The 12,826-nt window shown below is 38.5% G+C and overlaps 1 protein-coding gene across 4 annotated transcripts in view; it reads left to right on the forward strand.

Moving 5' to 3' along the window:
• Nucleotides 1-12,826, forward strand: part of PDE1A (phosphodiesterase 1A) — a 219,209-nt gene that overhangs the window by 165,663 nt on the left and 40,720 nt on the right. For all 4 annotated transcript variants that reach the window (XM_068138424.1, XM_068138423.1, XM_068138425.1 and 1 more), the window contains 2 exons: nt 11,470-11,655; nt 12,116-12,182. In XM_068138424.1, coding sequence (XP_067994525.1) covers nt 11,470-11,655; nt 12,116-12,182 — 253 coding nt within the window. The remainder of the gene's footprint in view (nt 1-11,469; nt 11,656-12,115; nt 12,183-12,826) is intronic.

Raw genomic sequence — 12,826 nt, forward strand, 5'->3', positions numbered from 1 at the left:
CCACCACCTACAATGATGTCCTTAGCACAGAGTGCATGCAGGTCCAATTCTGTAAAAAGCTGTCAAAATGTAACAGGGAAGATCTCCCTTACCACGCTCCCGTCCACACAATGCAGATTTTAGGGACACTTTCACAAGTGTTAGTAGCAATCCCAAGTTAAATGCACAATTTCAAAAGCATTAGAGACCTCAATGACTTGAAAAGGGCTCATATATAATAAAAACATTTCCAGATTCAGTTACATTAATCTTAACTGAGTAGACTTTGGACAAACCATCTTGTGTGACTTCCAGGGACCTGGGCTTTGCTAGAAAATGGAATGAATTTAAAGGAAATATTTTTAAATGTATTGGTAGTTAATATGCCACTATGGATATATTTATATCAGTTTTGCTAAATCAATGCCTTAAAATGGAATTACTCTAATTAAATTTACTTTTCAGCTTTTATTCCTTTTTTTTTTTTTTTTAATTTTGGGGGGTGGGGAAATTATTTATTTTTATTTTATTCTCTGTGCCCTTAATTTTGATTTGTAGCGATTGATTTTGATTTTAATTTAACTTCCTTGGATTAATGCAGTCTACGTGAAATTCAGACTCAGAGTGGCAAATTTTGTCAACCTGGTGGCCTTTATGTTAAACTTGTGTGAAGCTAAAAATACAGGCTGAGCCTCTGTTTCTTAGTTGGACAATGCTATGTATAATGCTGGTTAAAATCTGACACTTCCCCATTAAAAGTAGTTAGTAAATTAAGATATTTACTGTATGCCAAAGAGAGACTATACTTGCCACTGGGACCTTCATAGTGAACTCCTTTGCATAGCAAATTGCAAAGATAATTGCATTTTAAATAGCATGACAAGTATTCTGTAGTCTAAATCTGCACTGAAATCTTTCGAGATAAGCACTCAAAGGTCTCTAACTTCTGGAAAGCAAACCCTTAAGGAACAAAAGCAGTATATCATTGAGTCTAATGGCAGTGGAGGCTGAAATTAGCTTGTTTGTCCTTGTTCCCACCAAAGAATACAGGTTCTTTGTCCTGCACAAAGCTACCACTGTTGGGAGTCTGGAACTGAGTTAATGGAACTCATTAGTAGATTAGAAATAGTAGTTTATATTGTAAGCAGAATTGCTCATTCCTGGTGAGCCTGAGCATGCACATTTTCATAAAGTTCAAATTACTTCAGTAATTTTCTTACATAGGAATTCATGTATGGATAAAAGTAATTGTTATGGTATAGCAATTACTACACCAAGTAAAGCAGAGAGAAAGCCATCTGAGTACAGATTACTTTTATTAACAAAGTCCCAGAAGGAGGTTGCATGCTTTAAAGGGTATAATAGTTCCCGAGATTTGGCTTATAAGATAAAAAAATTAATGATGATTAGTTTTATAAGGTACAAAGTATTGCAGGCTTAGGAGCAAAGATTCAGTTTTTGCAACTCACATGGAAATAACCAAGCTTTTTATTTTAAAATTATGCTTGAGCCCTGGATTTTGTCCTGATGAATTTACTGACCCACTGCTTACATATCCTAACAGTGGAAGACCTCAGCTTCGACCAGGAGCCTAAAAATCTTGTCTTCTTCCCCACCTTTCTGAGAGACAGACTTCAACAGCAGCTGGGTGAAAGCCCTTTTAAATTTCTCTACAGTCAGATTAGGAACAGCAACTAAGAGGGAATTGGTTAGGAGCATCCTTCTAATACATCCTTCTGCTAGAACATACATCCTACTAAACAGAATAACAAAATGGTCCAGCCAATAGTCCCCCACCTATTGCAGAAGGACCTTCTGCAATTCTTCACAGACACAGAGATGTTAAAAGAAACCCCAAATCACCACCCACCAAGGAACCAACCAACCAAATAACCCACCAACAAGAAAAATCAAAACTAAGGTCAACACAAAGGTTCAAGTACAAAGTATGTCACAGAGTGTGTTCAGTAATGTAGCCAAGGATCAAGGAAGAGCCTGGCTTGGTGCACAGCTCTGGGGAACCATTTATGCTACTTGAAAATTAAATCTCAGGCATTACTCTAGGAAAACCACTATTCTTTTTATAAGACTGAACTTTTTTTTCTCTGTGATCATTTACAATTTCTTTCAGTAGGAGATAAGTTTTTCCCCCCTGTATATTGTTACTTCATTTGAGTTGATTGGAAAGCCTGTATATTTCTATAGAGTTATGTGTGCACATTGAAGCACACACAAACAAGCAAGCTGATGGCACCTTGAATCTTTATTTACAGTGCAACAATCAGCTGGAAACAGCTGTAGAATTCAAACCCATTAATTACTCCTCTGTTCTGCACTATACCTTTTAATTTTACCATCAGACAGCATTTTTTAAAAACTATATACATATATTCATTTCCATACATGCTTTTTTATAAAACTATGTGCAACTGGGTTGGGGAAAAGGCAGAAAAAGAACAGGCTTCATTTATGGAGTTCTGAGAGTAGACTTCCTAGAAACAGGGAGAGGTACTAGGAATAAACGTTCATAATTATGAAACATTGTTTTGGGGCAAAGACTGTCAGAATCCCATAGAAAAGGTTCTGAGATGATGGAAAGTTGGAAACCACAGTGAAATCAGACATATGTAAATGCTGCTTTTCTATGAGCTTAATTATCTGTGGACCTATGTCAAATAATAAGCTTGTTTCGCAGGCATATTTTAGGACTACTGCATCTCTTAGTATGGAATAATTATAAGCTGTACTTAACACTTCCTTGAAAGAGATCTAGCACTTCAGTAGCTGAAGCAGAGGTTCACTGTCATCTGAAAATAACCTGTGAAACTCACAGTTCCAGTCCTTCAGCAGTTTTCTGTGGAAGAAGTTCAAACTTACTCAATAGGTGTTATAAATAATTCTGACAAACCTTGCAGAATTTTCTCCATTAGTACCTGCCACTTGGCTGAAGGTAGTGGAAGAAGGATATCTGGAGTCAAACAGGAAATAAATGTAGTCTGATAATTCAGTCATGACAGCTGTTCCGTTCCTTGTAAACACAGCTCTTTATTCATGCTGAGAAGAAAATAAGTCAAATAAAATCTAGATCACAGAATCACACAGAATCACAGAACTTGCTGGGGTGGAAGGGACCTCAAAGATCATCCAATTCCAACCCTGCTGCCATGGGCAGGAACACCTCACACTAGATCAGATGGAAATAACAAAATTAATAAAATAGATATATATAACACCTTGAGTATTGTGTCCAGTTCTGGGCCCCTCAGTTTAGGAAAGATTTTGACTAGCTGGAACATGTCCAGAGGAGGGCAACAAGGCTGGTGAAGGGTTTGGAGCACAAGCCCTATGAGGAGAGACTGAGGGAGCTGGGGTTGCTTAGCCTGGAGAAGAGGAGGCTCAGGGGAGACTTATTGCTCTCTACAACTACCTGAAGTGAGGTTGTGGACAGGTGGGGGCTGGTCTCTTTTCCCAGGTAACTAGGACCAGAACAAGAGGACACAGTCTCAGGCTGCACCAGGGGAGGTTTAGAATGGATGTTAGGAAGAAATTCTTCATAGAGAGAGTGATTGCCCATTGGAATGGTCTGCCTGGGGAGGTGGTGGAGTCGCCATCATTGGAGGTGTTTAGGAGGAGACTTGATGGGGTACTTGGTGCCATGGTTTAGCTGATTAGATGGTGTTGGATGATGGGTTGGACTCAATGATCTCGAAGGTCTCTTCCAACCTGGTTTGGTCTATTCTATTCTATTCTATTCTATTCTAGTCTAGTCTAGTCTAGTCTAGTCTAGTCTAGTCTATTCCCAAATTAAACAAAGAATTTAAACTTCTTGTGGAGAATGTTTTTAGGTTGTTCTGGATAAAATCACTGTATTTTATTCCAGTTATGGTCCTATAGGTTTTTTTAAATGCTTTAATATTTTAAAATTATTTCAGGAGGATATTTAGCTCTGTGGGTTCAATTATATACATGATTTTTAGTCTGTCTTTGGGCTTTAATAGCCTGAGGACTTTTTAATTAGTGCAGATTATGTTTCGGTAATGCATAAACTAGATCCCTTGGATATAGCTGTCAGTTGCTTTGAACACGTTTGATTCAGCAAGACAAAATAACAAATATAGGTAATTGCTACATTCATAAAGCACAAGGAAATCTCATCAAGGGTGAGTGGTGTTGTAGCAATATTTGTTTGCATTAGACCGCTGGAAATGGTGAAGGTATTTAAATTATATTATTATGATAAACACAGTCCTTCTGGTAGAAAAAAGGATATGTATTTAATAATATTATACATATCAGAATGCATACTTTTTATCCAAAAAGGAGGTCAAATGTTGTCTGCTGCTGTAATAAATGCCTTGGAGCATACTGAATTTCTAGTGCACTACTCCAGTAATACACTGAATGTTTCTAAGGTTTCTGGACTTGAAGCATTGACGATCAAATCTTCAAATTGTGGACATAGTAGTTCAAACTGTGATCATGTTGCTTGCAAGAGAGAGTTTCATTAGTTCATCTCACCAAATGCCTGCATGACTCTTAAATTGTGCCACAGAAGTATTTGTGATAGGAAATGCATAGGAAATGGATAGGAAATAGAATGTGTATATCTTTGTCTCATGGAGTCTAAGGAAGAAGAAAGAAGCAAATGCTTGACTAGAGGCTGGGGCTCACAGAAGTGTATGTTGAGGAAGCGTGAATGCAGCTTAGCAACAGCCTAACAAATAAATCAAGTCATCCTGTTTCCAGGAGATCCTGAAGTGATGAATGGTCAGCATAGCCTGTTCTTGGGCAGCTTTCAGTACACAGTTTTGGTTATGCTTGCAAGCTGGAGAAGGCAGCTTCCTGGTGTTTTCAAGAGTTCCAATAATGCAACAGAATCTGATTCCATGACAGCTGCTCCATGTTAGGCTATTAATTAGTATATCATAGAAGAATTAACTGGGATACTTATTTAATACCCCTGTGCTTTTGAAAAATTATTTTCTAGGTATCAGTGTAAGTTCCTGCTGAGCATCTCACAGCTGAAATCTGTTACTTGGCGTTACAGCATTCTGTTTTCACCCACAGAATACATCATCTAGCTGACTTTGTGAATCATGTAGTTTCACTGACTGTAAGGGTCTGGTTATGGAAGAAACTGTGCTGATTCAGTCACTGCTGTCCATTTAGGGGAACCAGCAGAGATGGTCACACTGTCAAATCTCTTTGCAGGTGCAAGGAGTGAGAAAGTTAAAATTCCTTGTATCAAAGAGATGTAGATATTTGACAAATTTTTAAAAAGCGTATATTCCAAATCTCTCTACAGATTAATTTGTTCATTTATTCATGAAAGTAACTTATGTTTCATTCACAGGAAAGTGGGGCATTCAGTCACTGGTGTAGTTTATTTTGAGACATGTAGACAATATTATTTTCTCAAAATTAGATTCTTTGAAAAAATTCTCTGAAAGGTAAAAAGAATAATTGACCGAATGATAAATAAAGTGGAATGGGATACTGCATTTGGTAGTTATTTGAAAAGTATGGTCAATGTAATTCCTTCTGAGCTGACCTAGCGGAGGAAAGATTGGAAGTGGCAATTATTTAAGCATTAAGTTAAATCATAATCATAGTCACGTGTGCTCTCCTCCATCTCCAACCGGAGGTTAAATGTATTTTACCAGAATTTGTTTTGTCTCCAGCAAATGTACATTAGAAGTAAATAATTTAGTTCATCTGTTAAGGGAATCTACAAATGATACTTCCGTAAAAGCTGCTGTTGAGAAAAAGCTTGCTGTGTTGAAATGAATTCAGTATATTTTACCCTTATAAAAGCTTAATACATGCCTTTAAAATGTTTTGTACTAAGCCAAAAGTTATTTCTGAGGGAAGCTTACAATATCAAAGTTATAAAACAAAATACACTTAAAACATTGAAAATCTGTTACATTTTGACTAAAGCTCTTAAATTAAAATATTTAATAATTGACCTGCATCCCTTTTCTGAATTTTCCTGTATCAGAGTTATTGCTATTAATTTACTTGCGAGTCATGTCCTGAGATGTCATACAGAGGTTCCACGATACTATAACTGAATTCAAAATGGGAAAATACTCCTGAAAAATAATAATTTTTAGTCAATATTCTGACCTGAATCATAAAGCCTTTGGTATCTGTTTCTGTATTTCTGAATAATCAGTGCATGTTTACACTAACAATGGTCCTTACTCCATTACTTTTCTGTTGTTATAATAATTAGGTGTCATTCAGTCTTTGCCCTTTATTGCAATCAGTTGGCACTTCTTAATACAAGGACAATTCTTCTGAGAATATGTTGGTACAATATGTTGGTAAATTCTTCATCCCATTTATAAAGACCTTTATGTACAAAAAGGCACCTCAACCATTTTTGCAATTTGTTTATGCTCAGTGGGAGTTGAGGATCTTTTAGTGGATGTTAGTGGAAAATGCAGTGGACTACAGAAGGTGTAAATATTGACTGAATATATTGATTCACACTCGGGACAATAGTGAGACACTAGAACACACATACTAGAGAAAAATGTTAATTGGCTATTTGGACTATAAATTCTTTGCCTTTTGCATTTTAGACCTAGAAAAGGACCTTGATCAGTTTACTCTTAAGGGGTTGAATATTACTTTGGTTAATTCACTAAATGGTAAAGAGTTCATACCTAATGCTCAATCCCTCTGGAAATCTTTCACCTACCCTGCTAGGCAGAAGCATGACTGCTCAGTATTGATGGATTTTTTTTTCTCTATAGTCATGATCTACTTTTTTCTTCTTTTTTTTTTTTTTTTTTCCCCCTTATCTTTCTTCTCTTCCATAATACATGTGATATATTCCTAAGGGAAAAGAAATATACTTCTGACTAGTCCATTACTATATTTAAAATTCTGATGAAATTAAATAAGAGGTAGAAATCATCACTACTCAAATTTTGAAAAATTACTCTTGGCAAAAAACCACAGTACTGTGACAAGAAAATCAGCTTACTAGTACTATGACTGCAGTATTAATTGATTGCTAAACTGAAATGCCAAGGGCCATATCTTATTCCCACAAGTGTCAATGGGAGTTCCACTCATGGAAAAAACAGAATTAAATAACCCAAGCCTTCCCCTCTCCTTCCTCCTTCCTGCATGCATATCTTCCTCATATTTCATATTTCTATTTTTTCCCCATTTTCCCTAGTCCTATCATTACCTGACACCCTAAGAAGTCCCTCCCCAGCTTTCTTGTAGGCCCCCTTAAGATACTGGAAGGCCACAATTAGGTCTCCTTGGAGCCTTCTCTTCTCCAGACTGAATAGCCCAAATTCCTTCAATCTCTCCTCATAGGAGAGGTGCTCCAGACCTCTAATCATCCTTGTGGCCGTTCTCTGGACACATTCCAGCACCTCCAGATCCTTTCTGCAGTAGGGGCTCCAGAACTGGACACAGTACTCCAGGTGGGGTCTCACCAGAGTGAAGTAGAAGGGGAGAATCACCTCCCTCAACCTGCTGGTTATGCTTCTCTTGATGCAGTCCAGGATGGGATTTGCTTTCTGGGCTGCAAGTGCACATTGGTGGCTCAGGTTGAGCTTCTCATCCACCAGCATCCCCAAGTCCTTTTCTTCAGGTCTGCTCTCAAGCCAGTCGCTGCCCAGCCTATATCAGTGCTTGGGATTGCCCCAACCCAGATGCAGGATCTTGCACTTGGTCTTGTTGAACTTCATGCGGTTGTCATGGGCCCACTTCTCCAGCCTGGCAAGGTGCCTCTGGATGGTCTCCCTCTCCCTCCAGTGTGTCTGCTGCATCACACAGCTTGGTGTCATCAGCAAACCTGCTGAGGGTGCAGTCAATGCCACTGTCCATGTCACCAACAAAGATGTTGAACAAGACAGGTCCCAGTACTGATGCCTGAGGGACTCCACTTGTCACTGTCCTCCACTTGGACGTGGACCCATTGACAGTCACCCTTTGGGTGTGGCCCTCAAGCCAGTTCTGTATCCACTGAATGGTCCATCCATAAAACCCATAGTACACCAGCTTGGAGACCAGGAAGTAGTGCGGGGCAGTGTTGAAGGCTTTGCTCAGATCCAGGTAAATGGCGTCAGTTGTTCAGCCTTCATCTATTAATGTTGTGACCTTGTCATAGAAGACCACCAGGTTTGTCAGGCAGGATTTGCCCTTCATGAAGCCATGCTTATAGTGCTCAATTACCTCTTCGTTATTCCTCCAGGAGGATCTGCTCCATGATCTTACCGGGCACAGAGGTGAGACTGACTGGCCTATAGTTCCCTGGGTCATCCCTCTTTCCCTTCTTGAAAATGGAGATTATGTTTCTTTGAACCAGAATGTATTATGTATCTTTAAACCATAAAGTAAATGCTTGCCATCTCTGATCTGGAACAGCAGGGTGTTTGTAGAGTCTCCCTCTCTGGACATATTCAAAACCTGCCTGGATGCATTCCTGTGTGATCTGGTGTAGGTGATCCTGCTCTGGCAAGGGGGTTGGATTAAATGATCTTATGAGGTCCCTTCCAACCCTTAACATTCTGTGATTCTGTGATCTTCAGTTCATTTGATTTGGAGGGTGAGGCTATGGACCTTGCAGTCACTCTGCTCTAAATATTTTCTATGCCAGAGTTTCTAGCCTTGTGAATATAATCTGAATATACACGTCAGACTTATGTTTTTTCCTCAGTATTTATAAACAGTGTTGTATTGTGGAGGATATTCAATGAAATGATGATATGCTAATGGTCAGTGATTGCATCAGAGTGACATCATAATACACCTCAAACAGTTAACCTTAGTTACAGTAAGTTCTGAGCAACAGAAATAGTAACAGCAAGGAAAGGCATCTGGGGCCATGTGATTTCCCTGGTGCATTCACTCAGTAATGTGCATCAATAGACTTAGGGACCAGCAAAAAACCTGCAAAATGGCTGAACGTAAAAAGAACAAGACCCGTGTGAGAAAATATGCTTGTGGCCAAGCAAAAGCTTACCATCGTTGGGTCAGAAAGAAAATTGCAGCTACTGTAAGGTAGATGCTGACGTGATGTTAGTACTTCTGGCTAATGTGTACGAGTTCTGATGTTTCTGGTGAATCTTTTTGTTATATTTAGTCAAATTTCTATATCTACATGTGCATTTTGTAAAGTGTAAGTAAAAGTGCTGGTTTAAAATTTTTGATATTTCTATGTCTTGAATACATATGCTTAATTTGGATTATTTTAAAGACGTGTTTTCACAGTCAGCAAGTAAAAAGTGAGTAATTTAATGTATTTCACAGGTGTTGCATTTAGAGAAATATAAATTCAGTAAGAGATGAAGCCCCCTTATGTTCTAGCAGGTCACCAGAGATCAGAGGGGCTCGGGGCAGCTGGACTTCTCTATTAATGCTATGGCAGTTGCTGATACTATAGGCCTGGCACCAGGTACCCAAACAGCCTGTCTGCTGTAGGCCCAGCCACATTCAATATAAACAGTTGGGTGCATGGACAGTGCAGTTTATTTCCATGTAACATACACAGATTCTTTAAGATTGTCAGTGATAAACACACTGAACTACAGAATTTCTCAATAGCTCCAAACTATGGTTGTGGTCACAAACTTGATATTCCAGGGAAGCACTCAGCAAAGCTGAGGTTGCCAATCTTACTTAAAAGGTGTTCTTGCTGCAGGGCAGGGGCAATGTGAGTGGGGCAAACCCATCAATCTCTCCCAGCCCTTTGGCACTGAACTCCTGATCTCCTTCAAATGAGAGATGAAATTGGGACATACCTCATGATCTACAGTTCTGCAGAGTGGGGGTGAGGGTTGGACTACAGTTAAGTCATCATTCCTGGCGATCAACAAGTTGTTCCTTTACCAGTTGTACAAGATTTTTCTTGGGTTTTTTAGTATGACTCCTCTGGTCAGTAGTGTTGCAGGTGATAAGTGGAAGAATGGAAATGTGGGCCTCCATCTTGCCCCTTCCATTCTGCCCAGTGCCATGGCAACAAAGACCACAGGGTCTCCACCCAGCCTCTGTGCCTGCTCTGGTAACCAGGTGCTAATTAGCAACATGGGGCTCATCATTTTTTCCATTATTTTATACTTCCCACAACAGAATCCACAACATTGTCTGTATATATATATATATATATATATAAATGTAATGGAAATAATAATTTTTGTAATCAAGTTAGAAATAGATTTTTAAAAAATGACAGAAGCTACAAACCTTGAGATGAGCTGATTTGGATTCTAAGAATTTGTGATCATTAAGCATAGTTTGTATCATGCAATATGTACCTGAATTTACTTCTCTTTCTAAAAAAAATTACCTTCAGATTATGTATCTGTCTAACCATCCATTTATTCAGGTGTGTAGGCCCATAAATGAACCCTGTGCCTATAATTAGAGAAGAAGTGAATTTATTTAAAGGCTATTTATTTCTAGCGATGTATGTGAGTAATTTTACACAAGGGAAATCTTATTCTTCCAAAGGTCAGAAATATGTGGAAAATAGTTAAGAGATTAATCCATCTGTGAGTTCTGAGGAAACTAGCAGCTGAAGTTACCAAGCCGCTTTCCATCATGTTTGAAAAGTCATGGCAATCTGGTGAAGTTCATACTGAAAAGGGGAAACAAACTCAATTTTCAAAAAGGGAAAAAAGGAAGACCTAAGGAAATACAGGCTGGTCAATTTCAGCTCTGTGCCCAGCATGATCATGGAGCAGATCTACCTTGAAACTCTGCTGAGGCACATGAAAAACAAGGATGTGATTAGTAGCAGCCAACATGGCTTCAGCAAATGCAAATCATGCTTGATGAATCTGGCAGCCTGTTTTGCCAGACAAGAAAAGAACAATTTGGACTTGTGCAAAGTGTTTGACACTATCTCCCATGACATCCTGGTCTCTCAATTGGAAAAATATGTATTTGATGGGGAGACCACTTTGTGGATAAGGAATTGACTTAACAGTTGATCACTCAAAGAGTGATGGTCAATGTCATGATCTCTAAATGAAACCAAGTGATGAGTAGTGTTCCTCAGGGGTCAGTGCGTGACATGGACTGTGGGATGGAGTCCACCCTCAGCAAGTCTGCTGATGATACCAGGCTGTGTGATGCAGTTGACATGGTGGAGGGAAGGAAAGGCATTGAGAGGAACCTTGACAGGCTGGAGAGGTGGGCCAATGCCAACCTCATGAAGTTCAGCAAAGCCAAGTGCAAAGTCCTGCATCTAGGTTGGGGCAGTCCTACACACAAATACAGGCTGGGAAGAGAATGGATAGAGAGCAGTCCTGAGAAGGACTTTGGGGTGCTGGTTGATAAGAAGCTCAATGTGAGCTGGCAATGTGTACTTTGCAGCCCAGAAAGCCAACCCTATTGGTAGGCTGAGTCAATTCTACAGAAAACCTCTGCTCAAGTTAAGTTTTGTTAGCTATTCACCTGTCCAGACCCCTTTTGCTTCTTTCTGCCATCTTTCCAGTTACTTTGTATTTTTTGTAGGAAGCTTTTGGACACTGAGGATTCTGGCCTGTCTGACATTCAATCGGATTCAGTCCCGCTGGAAGTGCGGGACTGGTTAGCTTCTACATTCACAAGGGAAATGGGGGTAGTGAGGAGAAGACCTGAAGAAAAGCCCAAATTCCGAAGCATTGTGCACGCTGTACAGGCTGGGATTTTTGTAGAAAGGTGAGAGCTTTGTTGTCTTATGCAAGCACTGCAGTTAACCACAGTGTCTGTCCCTTAAATTATTAGATGCCTCAAATTATTAACTTGAAGCATATCTTTGAGACAGACTTTATATTTTGGTTTGTGCAATCATTCTTTCTATACTGAAATCAAGATGAAACCTCTAAATTTGTAATGAAATTCCCTGGATTTTGGAAAATTCTGATAATGAACTTTACGGCTTTGAAACATCTACATTAAAATGTACAAAAGACTGCACTAACATAAAAGAGTAAATAGCAGCAAAGGAGCTTTTCTCAAGTTCATAAAAAGATTTATGTAATATTTGGTATTAGACCCTTAAATAGCTTAGTGTTACTTCATTAAATGTGAAAGAAGAGGTTTTTTTTTAAAAAAAAAAAGAGATAAATTGTTCCAGTACTTTTAAAAGGAGTGCTTAATATTTTATTTGTTCTTTTAGGATGTACCGAAAAACTTCTAGCATGGTTGATTTGGCTTACCCAGCAGAAGTGATAGCAACATTTAAGGTGAAATAAGTTTAATCATTGTAGAATTTGTATGTATTTGTACTTACTTTTAGTGACTTTTAGAGTGAAGTGAATCTATTTTTCTACTGAATGTGTCCTAGCGGTAGTTAGCACTACAGAACTGAGCATGCAGAATAGAAAAATTAATAGATAAAAATTCACAAATAGCATATAATGATTTTGTATTCTCTGATTAGATATGATTTCATTTAAGTGTTATTAGAGCAATAGAATGATATTTGTGTAGAAACTTTTACAGAAATGTGAGACATGGTTTGATCAGCTTCCAGTGGTACAGTGATCAGTGTCTGAGACAGCAGCATTCGTTTCCTTTTTAGGAAAGAAAAATGAGAAGTCTTATTGGGATAGAGCTAACAAAAGACTGCAGCTTATGGAATAAGGACAGAATTTGCTTTCAGTTATAGTTCATCCAAAAGGCAATCTTTTATAGTAACAAAGTCCTTATGGCTATGTATACAATTAAAAAAAAGATATTTCTTGAGAATGTAGTACCTCACCTTTTCCCCTGAAAGTCAAACACTGTTATATTATTTTAAAATTGTTATATGCCTATAATGTTGATGGCATAGCCTGTTCAAAGGATGGGTATTCACATCAACTCCACGAAGTTCCATAGACAATTT

The sequence above is a fragment of the Melanerpes formicivorus genome, unplaced genomic scaffold, assembly GCF_026170545.1.
Source record: "Melanerpes formicivorus ecotype bairdi unplaced genomic scaffold, bMelFor1.0.p_v2 SCAF_5, whole genome shotgun sequence".
NCBI lineage: Eukaryota > Metazoa > Chordata > Aves > Piciformes > Picidae > Melanerpes > Melanerpes formicivorus.